Source organism: Pteropus medius, unplaced genomic scaffold (assembly GCF_902729225.1).
Source record: "Pteropus medius unplaced genomic scaffold, Ma_sr-lr_union100, whole genome shotgun sequence".
Lineage (NCBI taxonomy): Eukaryota > Metazoa > Chordata > Mammalia > Chiroptera > Pteropodidae > Pteropus > Pteropus medius.
In genome coordinates this window covers 25,770,761-25,789,639 of record NW_024354500.1, presented here as the reverse complement: position 1 = coordinate 25,789,639, position 18,879 = coordinate 25,770,761, and the positions used below count along the sequence as shown (strand labels likewise).

Sequence of the window (18,879 nt, the reverse complement as noted above, 5' to 3'; positions counted from 1 at the left end):
GGCTGACGCAGATGCGAGAGGCATCTGGTAAGCGTGTTGGTGTAGAAGATGAAAGATTACAGCTAACGGCGAATATTTACTGAGCCCTAAAATACACCAGGCACTCATTTAATCCTCCTTTTAACCGTATTAGGAGAATCCTCATTTTGCAGAGGAGAAGCTTGAAAAACAGAGAAGTTAAGAGAATTACGTGGCTAACAACAAGAGCGGAAGTGCACACATTTAATCGCCATTCTACGTCTCTCGATCTCACAGAAATCTTTCGGGGTTTCAGGATTAAATGACTGAAAGAATATGGTGCCATTAGTGGAAATAGAGTATTCCGAGATGTTGGGAGCCAAAACTAAGAACAAAGAATCTTGTGACTAGGCGAGGCCTTATCTGCATCCTGCATCTTGTTAGCCCCCTAGCAGTCAGCTCAGCCCAGAGTTAGTTCCCTCCTTCACTCCCACTCCCTCTAACCCTTACCACTCCTCACCCCACCAGCTAAGAACCAATGCGCCTGTGACAGATACTCTCCCACCCAGCTAGCCCTGCCCCCCTTTGTTAGCCCTGTATAAATACTCTTGCTGCTGAATAAAATTTTGAGGCTTGATCAGAACACTGTCTTGCCTCCATTCTTTTCTCCTGCCCATGTTTTCTTCAAGGTACGGTCCTCCTCGGGTTCTACGCAATAACTAGGTCCTGCGGGTCGGGACACCGAGAGAAATATAGTTTAAAAAGAAAATATAAAAATCCACTTTTAACTACACTGGGTTGGACGTGAGAGCAAGTGATAAAGATCTATTTTTTTTTTTAATTCAAAAGATACTGAGCAATTATTGACATCATACACAGAACTATTTTCTTATGCCCATTCAAAAAATATTAGCTATCCTCAGTTGTTAATATAATATATAAAGAAAAATTGTGCGTTCTTCTGCCTCTGAACATGGAGATGACACAGAAGAAAATGTCAGCCACTTTAGAAATATGAGTGACAGCTAGTCATGATGGCAATCGAGAGTTGGGTACTGGAGTATGTTTTTACTAATCTAGTTAATTATTTTACATCTGTGAACTTAGAATGAAATGTATCTGAACTCCTAAATTGCAGATAAATTGTTTGGTTTTTACTGTCAATTTTATAGCTCAAAAACATCTAAGGGATGATTTTTCTCATTACAATAGATATTCAGGATGAATAATTTAATTTTCTTATAATTAATGAATTCTATGACTTCTAGAGTTTACGATGAACATGGATATATAAAAATTAACTGAAAATGAGATAGAAGATTTAATATTCTTTGTTTGAAAATCACTTGAACACCATTCAATTGCTTATTGTATATTCACACACACACACAAAAAAGAGTATGGTGCACCCCTCCACTTTGTTACTAAGGTGAATACAAACAGAAAACATAGTTTTGCCCCCTAAGGACTTTATGGTAATTTATTTATAACTATGTATTTGTTTGAAATATATATATATAATATAGATAAATCATAATATCCGAAGTTTATTGGGATTTCACCTTAGTGCCAGGCATTGTTTTTAGTACTTTATATGTACCAACTCATTAAATCCCCACAATAACCCTATGATTACTAGTTTTTAGTGTGCAGATGAGAAACTGTGCCTTAGACAAATATAACCTTTGCTTAACCTACTTTTTTTAGATTACCTATCCAATATAGAATCTTACTGCTTTGGATAAGAGATTCTTTTACATGTGTTGGGGCTGATGAGGGCAAGTATTAGAATCATCATTGTGAGATGAAAACAGAGAAAGTTCTTGTAGAAAATTTACCTTGGGTTGGATCTGTAAGACAGTTATGGTTATAGATTTGTGGGTTTTCTTTGTGTAAGCAAAAGCACAGATACAGTACTTAAAATGAAATCTATGCGATGTGATAACGAAGTCACATGAATAATGGAATAAATGTGTGTTACTTCGCAATAGGTGATCACATCGCCTGAAGAACTCCACTTCTGTGTATGTAACTGTGTCTCTGCTATTTAAAGGAAAAGAGAAATATAGCTGAATCTCCTTCTCTTTAACCATCTGTTGTGTTGGATGGCTTCATTCATGTCAAATTGCTTTTCTTTATGATTTATTTTCGTTTTAGTAACAAGTTGGGAGAATGAAGTAAGGGTAATATGAATATCATTTTACCTGCCAAAATTCACTGGATGTCAAATGATGTACTCAAAAATTTAGCCTTTGAAGGATATACAAACTAGCACTAAAACGAATGAACCCCACAGTACACTAGAATGTGATGGCGTATCAAGACTCAGCATGCTTACAAAAAAGGGTTGCTATAACCATTCTGCTTGCTGATGTTTACCCACAGCTGTCCTTTCTTTGCTGGTGAGATCACTCACCAAACTCTTTGATGATACCTTAGAGAGCATGAGAAGGATGAGATGAAATTATTCCTTAAATACTAATGAGTATTAGCACTTGTCTGTGGGCCTCGATCCTAGTGATTCTGTTCTCTAGATTAAGGGCCTAAACATTGTATTGTGTTAACAGTTGGACTCAGTTCCTCTTAGAGAGGGAACTGTTACTGGGAAATTATGTAGATGAGCTTCTTGGGGTGGATGGTAGACCCTAGTTGCACTGATGTGAGCATGAACCTGGATGGCAAAAAGAAGATACAGTAGCTAAATGGCTTGGCTTGAGAACAGGAGAGAAGTTAGGTTTGTTCTAACCTAGAGAGTCAGTTAGAGCAAAATGAAGTAATGACAAGAAGACAGAGATTGAGTGGAGGGGCTATATATTTACTGTGGTGGTGAGATGACCAAACCACAGGTTAGAAGTTGTTTAGGTGGCCATGACATATACCTCTCCACTCCATATCTGTACCCATCCTCTCCCCCGCACCAACAATAAAAACAGTCTGATCTAGCTCAGAGCAACTTTGCTCATATAGTAAAAATCAAAGGAATTGATTGTTACCCTTAGGCATACTGGGTATAGTGTCTATATGGAAGCCAGAGAAGGCTTCAGGAACATACACTTTCCTTCTGGAATCTGCATTAATCTCGGAAAGGTCTTTGGACTGTCACCTGATTCTTGGAGGATCTGTGAGCCAAAAAAGTAATTAAGAAACTCTGGATCAGTGAGATCTTGTGCTCGCTGATAGATTATGTTATAAAAAAAGCCTCATCTGCGAACTTAGTATAAATCTCAGCTGCATTTCAAATTTTATATCTCGATTCTCTAAACTTCTATTGTACTTATTGTCTGTGTTGCCTGTTTTTATATCTAACTTGTTTTTGTAACTTTTGGTTTCTTAAAGGGACACATCTGCATATTACAGTCAGGATATCACTTTAAGATCAAGCAAAGTGCAACTTAAATGCAGTTGAATTTGTTTAAAAACACTTTATATCAAATGAACGTACATACAGGGCTAAGATAGAACTAAACAAACCTTTTTTTTCCAATCTAGGTTACCAACTAACAACAGAAAACCGTTTACTATTTCTCTGTTGCATCAGAACTCATCCCAGGAGCATAAAGGCCTTACATGAACTCGCCCTATTTTACTCTTGAGAAATTGCATTAGAGCACAGCTGGATCTGCGTTTGCTGACGTACTTGGAGCAGGAAAGCAAGGATTTTAAGCAATTTACCGGAGCCCAGCACAGAGTGCAAGCCTTATCAAGCCTTACCTTCCTCCTTACTTGGCACAAGACTTCTCGCTTTGTACCGAAACAATGCCTTCCATCCCCAGCTGTGAGGAGAGGAACTAAAGTAAGCCTGCTAGGGATTTTTTTGTTTGTTTCTTTTTAAGTCAGGCAGTTAAGCTGTTAAAACACTTCTACCAGCTTTGAGATTTTTGTTTTTAAAATTGACTCTAAACACCATGAAATTTATGCTTCTGGGTTGACGCTTGCTTCTTGAGCATTTAAAGAATATTTTATCATGTGTTAGTTATTTTTCAAGAAAAGATTGAACTTTTAGCTTTGAGCTGTCTGTAATGTTACCTGGAAATTCAGTTTAATTTACTCTTCTTCAGGTGCAAAGTAAAAGTGTAGAGCCATATAAAATTGAGAGCCTGGGATGAGGACATGGATAGAGGAAAACTTCTTAAACACTATTTTAAAGGAATACATCTTTTTTTCTTTAAATAAGGGATCTTATTATTGAGATTAGAGTAGAATTACAAAAACTGTCAAAAGGAATAAAGTTCTCCTTAACTTCTGCTGCTACTGAAGATGAATGTCCATGAGTTGGAAAACTTAATATATTTTTAAACCACTTCATTGAGGTATAATTTACATATATAAAATTCACCTCTTTTAAGTTCAGGGCCCCATAATTTTAATGTCATTATATAATAGTCAGAAGAACTACTTGTGATTCTTCTGTAATGCTTCACATATAGTTGATATAATAAATATTTTACTGTTAAATCAATAAGAGAATCCCAAACATTTGTCACAATTTTAATAAGAAAGATTTAGAATCCTGTAAGAAAACTTGTTAGCGGTATCCTTCCCATAGTACATTATTACTTATCTGTTTGTTATTGAAATCAAGATTCTCCTGCTAGTGTGTGAGATACAGCTTTCTACCCACACAGGAACTTATGAAATGCCCACGGGATGTGTTATGAGGTAAGGTACTTCCAATTTGGAGAAAATATGAAAATAGCAATTGAAGATGTCAACATTTTTTTTAAAAAATTAAGAATAAATGAATAGCTGCATCCAGCAGATAAGAAGCTACTAAACAATTTTGCCATCTTATCTACGTTGTTAGCTGCTTTTAAATTCATTTCTTACTATTTGGGTTCTGTAGTTTTTTTTTTTTTTTTTGTAGAGTATCTTGACCCAGGAACTGGAAGATTTAGTTTTTGGTCCTGCTGTACTCCATACAAAGTACATTCTCTTGATTCATTCAATCTCTAGGGTTTAGTTTCCCATCCATTAAATTGGGACTAGGACATCTGCCCTAATTTAGAAAGTTTTAATTAGGGGTGATGGAAATAATGCATGCAAAAAATGTTTTGTTAGCCACAAAGTGATGTACAATTGTAAAACATTACTTTTTTTTTAATCACGAATCAAGATAATTTTCTATATTAATCAAAATAATCTGCAAATAGTTGTAAGCGTCAATCTAAACGTGGCACTTTGTATTCCAAGATAAACACATGTGAGCTCTTAAATTGAAACAGACCCTTTGTTACATGTAGAATAATGAGGAATTGAGATGAATTTTCTACCTGCACCTTGAACTTCATATATTTTCTTACTGCCACTTCCCATTCTTTGTTATCACATTCTTTATTATTATCAGTTTATTTATTAACACATTAAAAAATAACAAAAATACCTAATTAGTTACCTGAAGAATGATCACATTTCTTTAGATAAAGTGAGGTAAATTTGTGTTTCTAAACAATTAAGCTTAGTTGTAGAGCAAATTAGAATACATAAGTTCCAAAGTAAACTAATAGTTTCATTAAAATTGTAAAAAAGTAAAGATAAAATCATAATGGTAAAGCTACTGCCAAAAAACATTGCTTTATGGCGGTGGCATCCCAAGCCCTGGGGTTTGTTCTTAGCACTTCCATGGACTGAGTCAAATTATTCATTTTTTCTTCAAAAATTTCCATAAAATTCGGCTAACACCTTTAACTTACTAGACACATTGTCTGGGACATCCCAGAACACGTCAAGCCTTTTCATATTTGGTTTGTATTAATTTAGACTTGACTCCACTCTAACTCTCCTTTCACAATCGCTATTCAATATCATAAATTACTTTTTCCTTTCCTTTTCTATGGCTATTTCTTAAAACCAAGGCCTTTTTGATGTGCATGTTATTTCTAAAACTGTCTCCTAGTAACAGCCCAATATACCCGGGCTGCAAAGGGATGTCAAGGTGACTTGCAAACATTGAAGGACTTACTTCCTCTCTCTTTGACATATTCTGAGCTCTTCATATGCTACTAATGCATAGAGGAGATGCTCAACAAAAGAAGCTATTTATAACAACAGTCCCCAACCTTTCTGGCACCAGGGACGGGTGCTCCTATGAGAACCTAATGCCTGATGATCTGAGGTGGAGCTGAGGTGGTGATGCTAGCGCTGGGGAGCAGCTGCAAATACAGATGAAGCTTTGCTCGCTTGCCTACTGCTCACCTCCTGCTGTGCAGCCCAGTTCCTAACAGGCCACGGACTGGTACCAGTCTATGGCCCAGGGGTTGGGGACTTGTGATTTATAAGACGGCCTTCCTTTGTTCTTTTCTTCTCACTCAACATGTTCACGTTTTGTTTTATATTAGGGTAGTTAAATCGTGCAGCTTCGATGGGGTCTACCTAGAGAGGATCCTTTCTAAAGGAGCTCAAACCTAAATATGAATGCAAATCGCAATATGTAAACCCCTGTATGATTAACATTTCCGGTAACGTCCTCAATACTATGAATTTAAGATATATTTTACATGGTGCCTGGAATGAGATGTGGTGATTTGCTTTCTTTGTTTAAAAAAATTGAGAAGATGGCATAAATGCTTTGCTACTCTTTCTCTTGTTGCCTTCGTCTAGCAAGTCTACATAAAAACATTTTAAATATGAGCATCAGTTTGTATTCCTAGTTTGTGTGAGTGGAATACCAGTTAGAAGCCAAATAACCTGCTATCTTATTTCTGAGTGTCATACTTACTAAACAGTAGATCCACTGTCTATGCATGTCCCACCATTGCCACATGTCATTAAACTACAAGGAGAAGCATTGCACTGGCCGACACTGCGTCCAGCATTTGGGTGGCCCTCAGGATTTCCCAGCCTTCTGAAGTGGCCATCCTTCTTAGTGCGGACTTGAATAGTGAAAATGCAACCTTGAAGAAAGGGAAACAACAATACTTCATATAAAATATGGAAGAAAGAGATCAAATAGGAAGATAGTCATTTTCTTATTTTTAAAGTAACATTTTAAAAACACAAAGTGATCATGTGAATTTTAAGATTAAAAAAAGCACAGAGAGAAAAATTAAAAACCATCTATAGTATCACCCTATCCAGAGTAAACCACTATTAATATTTTGATATATATTTATGGTTTTTCTATGCTTTGTTGTATTTTCTTTTTAAACAAAAATACAATCCTACATTAACCTATATCATATGTAGTAGTATACCAAAAATTTATATAGCATAAATACCATTAACTTTCTTCTCACAGCATTAACTCTTTTTAAATGGCATAATAGTCTCATATCATAATATATTTAATCTACTTTCAATTATTGGACAATTGGCTCATTTTTATCTTTTGCTGTTGGAAATACTGCTATAATAAATATCATGGTAGGTATATCTTTGTGCATTTGCTATTACTTTCTTAGTATAAATTTTTAGAAGTAAAGCTTCTAGGGTAAAAGATATGGATGCTTTAGAGTGTGCCCAATTGTCATAGATATTTCGTACAATTATATCTCCCTGACCCTGTACTGGAACATCTGCTTCCTCACAGGCATCACAATGCAAGAGATTATTACCTTTCATTTTTTTAAAAAAATAAATAATAAAAAGAGTATTTTATTTTTAACTGGGGCTTGAAATCTTAAAATTTATTTTTTAGTCATTTGTAATTTTTCTTTTTAGTCGCTTATTATGTACTGTTTTTCTCTTCATGCTTTTAAATATCAATTGAAAGACATCTTTATACAATGAGCATATTAGTTGTTTGTCATATATCATAAATACTCTCTCCAGTTTAATATTTGTCATTTAATTTTGCTTATGGTGGGGTTTTTATTTTTATGTGGAGTGTTTATAATATTTATGTTGTCACATTTATCTTTTTTTCCCCTCAGGGAGTTTGCATTTACATGTATCTTTAGAAAGGTCTTTTCCTGACATATACTGTACAATCTCACTTATATGTGGATCTAAAAGAGTTGAACCCATAGAAGTAGAGTAGAATGGTGGTTGCCAGGGGCTAGAGGGTAAAAGAAATGGGAGATGCTGGTCAAAGGGTACAAGCTTTCAGTTAGAAGATGAATAAGTTCTGGGGACCAATGTTCAGCATGTGAGTATAGTTAATGATACTATATTGTATACTTGAAATTTGCTGAGAAAGTAGACCTTAGGTGTACTCACACCACCCCCCCAACACACACACACACACACACACACACACACACACACACACACAAAAGGTAACTGTGTTAGGTGATGGATATGTTTATTAATTTGATTGTAGAACTTTTTTCACAATGTATATGTATACTAAATTATCACATTGTACACATTAAATATATATAATTTTACTTATCAATTACACTTTAATAAAGATGGGAATAAAAGATCTTTTCTACCCTAATATTAAATAAATATAAACAAAAAGGGTAGTCCAATGAATAATTTGTGGAACTGTTTGGAATACTGAAATGTCTTGTAACTTTACTCATTTCCTTCAGCATTGACTCAGAGTTTGTTTATAAAACACTTTCAAATCAATATGGACATCGACCATAAAAAGGATCTTGAAAAAGATAAAATATTGGCTAGATTGGATTTTATTTCGAAAACATTTTCTCAAGGTAAAAGCATGGAATAATCCCTCATGGTGAAAAAAATGGGTTTGGTTTTGAAAGGTTAAGGATTTACTTTTCAACTCGGTTCTCACTGACCAAGCACATTTCTCGGCATGCACCAATATTGTCTCAGTGCAAAAGAATTACAGTTTTCTTCCTTAGATTTAATCTTTTTCTTCCCCCAAGTACTGCCATCTACTATTACACACACACACACACACACACACACACACACACACACACACACACACACAAAACACTAAAATTAGGTTTACTGAATGAAGAAATGAGTGAATGCATGCTAGCTGCTTTAGACTGAATAACCAAGTAGCTCAACTAACACAGCAGGATTTTCCACGTGTTTTGCAGAGGGAAATGCACTCAACAGAGAGCAAAAGGGTAAGTAGAAGGCGAAGTCATGTGGGTCTGGGTTCAAGTACAATCCCTCTCACCTAATGGCTAGATAATCCAAACCTGAGTGCCAATCTTCTCACCTTTAAGATAGGGACAAAGATAACTACTCCCTGGGTTAAGAGGAATGAGATAACATACATAAACTTGGCCAGTATAATGTCTGCCAATTAGGTCTTGTATTCCACTCCCTACCTCTCCACCCTCTACCACACTGTCTCAGACATCCTTTATTTACTTTATTAAAAAAATTATTTTTAACAAAAATTGTGGGATATTGATACCAGATTTTTGGAGTTTTTATAATCATGCATTAAAAAACTTTGTTAAATGACTATAATATGTATTAATGTCTGAAGTTGTTAATTTTAAACTACTTTCTTTTATATAGATAGGAATACTTTTGTTATGAGGAGCTGCTGAATATGCTGAACTGGCTAAAAGTGTGGCAATACTATATTTAGAGAACCATTTAGCAAATACAAATAGTTAAATGTGTTTATTTTACAGAAAGATATTTCCCCTCAGTCAATATATCATTAGTTTAAAGGCAATTGCAGCAGAAATGATTTATGAAATATATATTGTATAATTTCACTTGTATTAAAGTAGAAGATAAAATATAATTTGCTTAGTATAGCACCATGCAACAGGTATTCAATACATATATCTGCATGTATTGCATGTACTAAAGTAGTTATGATAAAGACTTTTGGAACCGTGAGCCATATTTACATTGGAAAGTAAGACTGGCTGGCTAGGTTCCAAATTAGTGATGGCTTTTTTTTTGACACTAAAAAAATATTTAGATTATTACAGTAAACTCATTGTTTTCCTCCTATGGACCGTGGTCTGAAAAATCTCATGCAATTAAGAGAGGCAGAGAGACAGAGAGAGAGAAAGAGAGAGAAGTTGAATTAGCAAGAAACTGTACTGACAGTGTAGGGAATCTGAATCTATTTCACGCCCACTCTATTTGGTTGACTAATAAATATTTAATAATTCTTGTATCAATGAACGCTAGCTGTTGTAACACTAGAATAATAGATAGACGGGATAATAGATTTCCCCATGTGGACAGCAGTCAAACGTAATTCGTAATTCTTTATCAGAATTAAATAGATCTGTCAGTGAAAGTAACAGATCTTAGAACATTGATGAAAGCTATGGATCTTCTCCCAGAAAAATGCACACAGGAATGCACACAATTGCATGTATGATTTCAGGAAACTTGGAGACTCCACTGAAGCCCATCCATAACCCTCAACCTGAGAACTCTACAGCTTTGTGATAGATGGGACTTTGGAGTGGAAGGGACGATTCCTTTTATTAGGACAGGTGAAACAGTAACGCCCTTTTTTCCTGGCATATGTAGATTATTTAATCTGAAGAAAAGTCAAATAACCTTAATATCTTCATTACCATTAAAGATTATAGGGAAAATAATGGTTCATTATAAATTATTTTTAGAACAAGAACAAATGTGCTATATTAATGGTAAGGATTTGTATTTTAGACTGAGAACTTCTGGATCAGAGTTATTTATCTAGAGTGTTCTTAGAAACGTGAAAGCCTAAATTAGATAATCTTTTACTGTGTGTGATTTAATCCCCATTCTAAAGAAAGTTAATCAGGCCTTATTTATTTGTTTTAGCAATGCTAGAATTTAATAATTAGGCTTATTAAGTTCTTCCATAAAACTCAATTTGCTTTGTTATCATTAATTAACATAGCCATTTACAAATCTAGGGAGACGTATTGAAATGCAAATTTTTAGACCCCATCAAAAGATTTTGATTAAGTTGTTCTGGGATAAGTTTCCCAAATCTATATTTTAAAAAACTCATCCAATATTATTCTGCAAAGCCGATAGAGATCAGTTTTTTTTTTTTGAATCATATGTTTATGGTATAGTTGTGATCTGGTCTTTATGGTAGATTGGTAATAACTATACTTTCCTGTGCTTAGAAAATGTTGTTTTATAGTGGAGGAGAGGCAGTTATGAAGGGAGAATTCAAGAGATAAATGATAAAATTAGGGGCTTCTAAGGTCCTGGAACTTCCATAAGACTGTGGATTAAGTGTTAATTTTCAAGAAGACCCATCCAAGATATCCATTCTAACTAAGAACTACTGCAGCTGACATGCTCTCTAGACATGTGCAATCTTAGTGTCAGAGGAAGGGCTAGCTGTCTGTGTGCTAAACTCAGCCTCATTAACATACCTAAGGAGAAAGTGACAGGTTTTGATAAAAGCTTCTCTTTGTTCTCATTATCAAGACATGAAGAAAAGTTTCTAATAGAAGAAAGAAAATAACACAAAAGGAAACCAGGAGTACTGGACTTCAATAAGTTTGAAACCCTCGAGTCCAATGACAGCAGGATGGACTACTAATAATAGTTAATATTTATTGAGTGTTTGGCATGTCTTTGTTTCTGGGTTAAGCACTAAACATAATTATTTTACTTGATTAACTCACAAGAACACTTATTTTACAGAGGAGGAAATGGAGGCTCAGAGAGTTTAAGTAAAAGGTAAAAGTGGCATAGCTGCTAGGTGGCAGAGCCTGATTCTAAAGACAGCCTGACTCCAGAGCCTGTGCTCTTAACCACTCCAGAGCCTGTGCTCTTAAGCAGTATAGCAAAGAAAGAGAAGCAAGTGTCTGACTGGAGCTGCGTCACCTCCTAACACTGAGCACTCTAAGCCGTGTACTAATCTGTGTTCTCTGTTCATTACCTCACTCTCAGAACTGCAGAGCAAGGGAAGTGCTGTTATTATCCCATTTTATGGATGAGGCACAAGTTGGTTAGATTAGCAGCCAGGGTCCTGAAGCTTGTAGGTGACCGAGCATACCCTGGCAGTTGGGTTCCAGAGTACACACTCTTATCCTTGATGCTATATCTAGTGTATTTGTATAAGCATCATGTCTGTGAATAAATGACAGCAAGTTCTGATGACTCCCGCAGCCCCTATTTTATTGAGTGGAAAATATGCTTCTTTTGCATTCATAAGTTTACCCTTTCCTTGAATTTAATGTTTTTAAAAACCCTTGGTTTGTTATGTCCTTACAATGCTTTTCAGATTATCTACTGCTGCGAAAGAATTGTTGAGCTCTCTATTTTATTTAGCATAGAGCCTCGATGGGCTTCAAACTATTCTTTAACACACACTTCTGAGAATTGGCACTGATTACATATTCAAAGGAAAAGTTTCTTTGAGAGCCTTGGCAGAATGAACTAATTTATATTGAAACCTGACCTTGCATTATGTTGGATTAGCTGTGTTGCTTTCTTATATTTCCAGTACATGGCCTTCTGCATCAGTGTTCAGGCAAAAGTCAGTGAAGGTGGAGAGAAGGATGAGGCCAGGAAGGCAGAGAACTCAAGTGTCCGAAATGGCTTTTGACGTCTCACCGGGATGTGCATCACATCCTGGGCCTTATTCCTTGACTTCTGATAGAGAGAAGGCTGGTCATGGGCAAGTAGCCTGGAATACTATAATGAGTAGCTCCTTGACCAAATATTCTGGATCCAATAAAAAGCTTATTTTCACTAAATGTATTACTATAATAATTCAAAGCATAGTTTATACCTCTACTATGAATCACCTTCATAGGGAAGGTCTGACGCTATGTACTCTTTGAACACAGGAAAACAGACTATGGCAATATGATTGCTTGTCCAAGCATGATGTTCCCCTTAACCCTCTTGGCTTCTGGTGGCCTCTGTGGGCCACATGCTATAGAGTAGCAGGCTGCAGTCTGTCTCTCTTGCTTTATATCAAGTACATTCCAAAGTTAGATGTAGTTGTTATTTTTACTGTGACTCCATGAAGTCTACCCTACTTATTCTATATTAAAAAGCACCCTACATAAAAAATCACCCACACTTTACTTTTCCTTCTTTTTTGCCCCACAGAATTTATCACTTTATACTACTATACACTTTCTTTATTTATTATAGTGTTCATTGTCTATTCCTTTCTTTGCCTAATTAGAATGTAAACTCATGACTGTTTCATTCACTGAAACATCCTAAGCACCTAGCACGTAGGTAAAAAGTGATTAATAAGCAAATAATGAATGATTCCTATTAAAATCAAACTTCGATTAAGTCCGTTTAGAAAGCGATCCACACTGCTGGTTTTGGAACTAGAAGTATACTTTTTTAAAGTTTTTTTTTTTTAAATAAATAAGTATTGTGTAAAAATCATCCATGCCTTACCTTGAAAGCCATTTTTAAAATCGGCTCCATTTGGTAAGAGATCTGGAATGTATTCACTGTAGCCACCTACATAAAACTGACTGAAGACATTGAGACCAACCAGTTTTCCTGGGGAAATGATGGATTTATTATGATGATCATCTACCTTCAAAAAAAAAAAAAGAAATTCAAAACTTATTAAAAAAGGAATTAATCCCCCAGGGTGAACTGTTAAGATACTCTTTTTATTTCTCATTAACTTAGCATGAAAAATTTACAAAGACCTGAATTTTAAGAAAAGAAAAACACTTCACAATTCGATTCTCTGCTTCTCTGTTGGTGTTTGTTACCATGAATATATTAATATAGCACTCATGCTTTTGCATTTCAATCAAAATCACAGTTCCTCAATGATTAGGAGCTGGCATCCTGCTGGTCCTTTTCCATCTAGCCTTACCTCCCTCTCCCATCCATTCTCAATAAAACCACCAAAGTCACTTACAAAAAATGGAAATTGACCATGATACCCAAACCCCTTCTTAAATTTCTCAGTTCTCCACAGCTCTCTGGACAGAAATCTAAACTTCTTATCATAGCATCTAAGTCCTTTGATGGTATAGACCTTGTCTATCTCTAACTGCATCTTTCTTCTCTTCAAATAAAAGCCAAACTGAACTACTTGCATTCCTTAGGCCCTCACTAGCCACTGCTCTTTTTCTAAACTCCTATGTATTTGAAGTTATGCTCAAGCATCACCTTTTGGGAAAGCATTTCCTGAATGCTCTCTCTCATCTTATTTATTTCTGTACCACTTAATTGCAATTATCTCTCTAGCCCTCCATTTTGTATACTAGTTGGTGAACTTCATGGGGCAGGTGGCCTGGCTATCGTCTCTGTACCTCAGCACAGATATGACATTATAGTAGCTCTCAGTAAGTCTGAGGGACAGATGAAAGGATGACTCTTTACCTTCAGCCAACCCATTTGGAAGACTCTCCCTAGATAGACGGTGTGGATCCCAAGGCTCAGATCGAGAGGATCACTGCTGATACTTGCTATGCCAGATCCCAGGTTGTAACTGTACACCACGCTGCTGTTGCGTAAGCCTACTGCCAGGAAGTCATCACCATTCAACCCTAAAATGAGAAGATGCATGCTCACTGAGAAGAAATTCAAGAGTCCAGTCAGCATGGTTTTACTGTCTGCTTCTGAGTTATAGACCAGTACAGTAAGTTATAACAGACATCTAGCCTTTTAAAAGCACTCAAGTATCTGTCTGATTGAATGCTATTATTCACACCCACAGAAATTGTTTAAACACTAAGAGTTTGTCTTTGAAAATTCCATGAAGGTTCTGGTCAGCTCAGGGAAATGATTAATACCTAGAAGTTGGAATTAAAAGCTTTTTATTTATTTATTTTTTATCTGAATGAAATTCACGGTGTACTTTATAATAAATAGAACTTTCCAATGGAGTAGAACTGCTCTGGTGATCAATGAGATTCAAATGATTGAAGTAATCTAGCATCAGCTTTGACGCTCACTTATGGTTTGAGGAGAGTATAAAGAAGATTTATTTCTATAATTGTTCTGGGTATGTGATCATCGTTCTATTGCAAAAGCTCGTGACCATATCCCCATGACTAGTTAAAGGTGAGTTGCTTTTGTGTTTCTTCTTCTTTCTCTTCTTCCATTAGTCCAGGACCACCCATGCAGCACAGTGAAATGCAAGACCAAGAACACTCAGGATACAGCTAATACGGACCCATGGAAAAAGGGCAGGTGGTTGGGAAAGGCTAGCACCTGGCACTGAGAGAAGGTCCTGGCAGTGGGTTTGGTGACACTAGGAAGGTCTGGGATGGCCAGTGGTATAAGATCCGGCATGTGGGCAGAACACACCTAGGCCAAAGCAGAGTTTCTAGAGCTAGGGGAAGGCAAGGGGTCTATTGACAGGGAAGAGGGGCCTGAAAACGTCACCCAATTTCTGAAATGTGTGTTCGTGGACCTTAAAAATAAGGCTTGCAGGTAGAGAATTGAGATAAGGACTTCTGCTAGGAAGAAGAATTTAAGGAGCCCATAAAAGTAAAAGGTTTAACCTTAGGGCAAACAGCAAAAGTGAGTCCTCGGACTTGGACAAAATATGTTATTAGAATGCATAGCCTCCCCCTCCTGCACATCTAAGGGCGATACCTTGTCTGCTCCCTTGGCTCCTAGTGTTAGGCTGATCAAGGTAAAAGAAAAAAAAGATCCGCAAGGATGAGATTTCCAGATAGTGTAGGGAGGTAGGCTTCTTAAGGCTTGAACTCTGCCTCTGTTTTTCTAACAGCTCTGCCTTCGGCCCTGAGTTGGGTTATTTTGGAAGCTCCTTCCATGACTCTGATATGCAGCCAGGGTTGAGAACCACTGTGTTAAATGCCATATCAATGACTAAGCACACTGGGAACTTATAACAAATGTTTCTCTCTGGTGATTTCTTCCCACCTACAATGCTGCAGCAGGTTTGCTGGGTTGTATATATAAAATGGAAAGAACTCCCAGGGGAAAACATAGATTCAGGAAGGCAGTTAGTAAAAAAGAGAAAAACCATTGCTAGAGATTGGAGACAGTCTCTCAGCTGTTGAGATACAGAAGTCAGAGAGAGAGAGCTACAAAAGTAGAATTACGAGATTTTTCTGTAGGTTGTAAATGGGGATCTTTTTGAGATAGTCTAGTGGGCATCTGAAGTGTCTTTCAAATTGTCTAGAATGATTGGAATGGAGATAGTGTTCCACCAGCTGAACTGTAAGGTGGCGGTGGAGCAGATTTATTTGAACCATATTCTTCTTTTCTATATGTCTTGTTGCCATTCCTTCTTCCTCCAATTATTGAGAGCCTATTTCATACCAGGAACAACATTATCTTCAAGGTTCTCACAGTCCGGTCGGGAGGATACAGGAAGTTTGTCTCAAGTGCCATGGGGAGCAGAGGAAAAGCAGTAATGGAGGGAAGTCATTTAGATGGAGTGACGAGCAGGGTTAGGAAATTCAAAAAGAGGTGATTTTGGAGTTGATGTCTTAGCTAACTCATAAAACAACAAACAAGAATTTTGATAGGTGCATGAGGAAAGGTACGGTGCAGAAGAGAGCTGTTTAAAGCAGAGGGAAATACCTTGCAAAAACCCAGGAGGAGCAGAGAACATGGTGTGCTTATGGAACTGCTGAGAATTGGGTGACATTTAGTGTCTGTGGCAGAAAAGAGCCGTATCTTTAAGGGCCAAATGTACTACAACAGAGGATTTAAATATTTTGCTGGGGACTCTCAGGAGCCATGAAAGGACTCTGAATAAGAGTATTACGTTAGATCTGGATTTCAGAAGCATCTCATAGCAATGTTGAGGGCAGAACATAGTGGCAGATAAGGAGTCTCAACAGCAGGTCGTCCAAGTGACTCAGTAGGGGAAAGAGTGAGGTCTGAATAAATCAAGGCAGTGACAGAGGGGACAGAGGCATTTGTATGTGATTAGTAAGGAAAATTTGAAAGAACATCAATTTGGAGTAAATTGTTGAGGAAGAAGGAGGAGTTGAAGGTGGTTTTCAAAGGAGTTGGTTTAAAGAGCCACGTGGAATGGCCGGGTTAGTCTCAGGCTAGAACTTAGGAAGAGAGCTGGCTGGGGAAAGAGGTCGACTTCAGTGTACAGATACTCCCACCTACAGACATGTCCCAGAGCACAGAAGTAAGGATGTACCAACAAGTGGAGAAAAGAGAGCCAGGGAGCCAATCAGACTATCAAGCCGATGAAAGCATCTTATTTACAAACAATGGGTCTGTCGGGGTTGTTTTCTTCTCCCGTGCCACTCCTCCACTCTGGACTTTCCCTCGGTGTCATCCCTGGGGGAGGGTAATGGAGCATATAAGAGAAAGAAAAGCAGCTGACCACCAGGGCTGGTGCCTGGAAGGTGAGCATATTTTAGAGATTTAGAATTGCTTTAAGGGTGGTGTTTTTCAAACCTGGAAGTCCATCGCAGTCACTCAGAGAGCTTGTCAAAAATACAGATTCTAGAACCTACATGAGAATCTTTGAAGCTAGGCTAGGTCCTGGCCTACATATGTATATGGGCCATAATTATATATATATGTGTATCTATATATCTATATCTATATCTATATCTATATCTATATCTATATCTATATCTATATCTATATCTATATCTATATCTATATCTATATCTATATCTATATCTATCTATATCTATACTCATGAGCCATTTTATATATATATATATATATATATATATATATATACACATACACAATGTATATTTATAGCCATTGTGTATATATATATATATATATACACACACACACACACACACACACATACACATATATATAATTATGGCCCATGTACATATGTGGGCCAGGGCATGTGACTGTGTTGTCACACAGGACTTGATGTTCAGAGAAGTGAGTATTCCTGGCACCTGTGATGAAGTACACATTCATTCTCAGTTAACTTTTGGAATAGAGATTTTCTTTTTTCTCTTAAAACTATAGCCCTGCTTGCTTCAGTGCGTTACTCTGATCCAACTAAAAAATTTTGGGGGGGTCAACCATGGAGGTGAAATAAAGTGACTTGAAGTCATGGTTTGTTATTTATATCCATTTATATGTCTTAAGTCACTATCCTGTAATTTAGTGTAATGGGAATTTCTTGACTTAACACGTAATAAAAAAACAATGCCATACTTCAATAAATTATCAATGCTATAGATGCATTTTATGCTCAAATTCAATGTTCTATTAGAACATTATTCTATGAGTAGCTTTGAGAACTACATAGGCAATTTATATTTGTACATTTGTCAATTCACAAAGTGACAGGTGATATTTGGCATTTATATTATGTAGAGAGATTTTTTAGTGATTGACACAGTGAAAGCTTTTTCATAAGAATTGGAACTAAGCTCATTTGTCATGCAGGACACAAATGCACAGAGACTCTTAACGAAACCAGGCTTAGGAAGATTTTTAGACGAAGCAAGGGATATTTGTTGGACATATTTAGGAGATGATGCTAAGAAGGAAGGATTTAGAGAGACTATGTTAAAGGGGAGGAAGGAAACAATAGATGACTTTAGATTAATAGCAGTTAAGGGTAACAAGATCTAGGAAGTGCATAAAATCCTTTCAGAATTACACAAAAACAAACTGGGTCTCTCTTTGGCTAGAAGGAAAAGTCATAGCTCAATTCTATGAGTATTGTTAAACAGAGAGTTTTGAAGTGGGTGTGTTGTAGCGAGCCATGTTTTAGCATGATCTCAACATGATCTCAACTCGTAATGTTGGTGAGAGGAAATCTTGCAGTGGAGGATGAAATGCTGTGGTCAGAATGGCATCTGGTTTCATAACAACTGACTTAGCAACGGAAGCAAGAACTTACTACATGAAGATAAGGAAGATGGTGATGGTGATGATGATAAAAAGTGGTGATGATCAACATGGTGAAGGATGCTGCCATGGATATTCTGGAAAGGAGGGTGAAAGAGGCTGAGACAAAGAACTGCTGGCCATTCTAAGCTGCCTCAGATGGTTATTAGAAGTGTGTGATGAAGTAGGGGTGGATGGTGGATATGGTAATAGATCCTCAATGTATAAAACCTTTGAAAGAAAAATAAAACAAAATGTTTGCATCACAAGTTCAGTTGGTGGTGATTGTAGTTGTTTGTGGTGTTTTGTTCC

At 36.7% G+C, this 18,879-nt stretch overlaps 1 protein-coding gene across 1 annotated transcript; it reads right to left on the bottom strand.

Annotated features, from left to right (window-relative positions):
- Positions 1-6,244: 6,244 nt before the first annotated feature.
- On the bottom strand, positions 6,245-17,026 carry LOC120595053 (protein eyes shut homolog). Its single transcript, XM_039853336.1, has 4 exons — positions 16,954-17,026; positions 14,131-14,297; positions 13,183-13,327; positions 6,245-6,848 (listed from the first exon to the last, which is right to left on the bottom strand). Exons 1-4 carry the CDS (start codon positions 17,024-17,026, stop codon positions 6,673-6,675), a joined length of 561 nt encoding a protein of 186 aa, XP_039709270.1. The 3' UTR covers positions 6,245-6,672.
- Between the last annotated feature and the right edge of the window lie 1,853 nt (positions 17,027-18,879).

Coding starts and splice junctions, on each gene's coding strand:
- LOC120595053 (XM_039853336.1), bottom strand. CDS start 17,026: ATGACACCGAGGGAAAGTCCAGAGTGGAGGAGTGGCACGGGAGAAGAA. Junction 13,328..14,130: donor TCCAAATGGGTTGGCTGAAG/GTAAAGAGTCAT, acceptor TTTTTTTTGAAG/GTAGATGATCATCATAATAA. Junction 6,849..13,182: donor TTTTAAAAATGGCTTTCAAG/GTAAGGCATGGA, acceptor CCTTTCTTCAAG/GTTGCATTTTCACTATTCAA.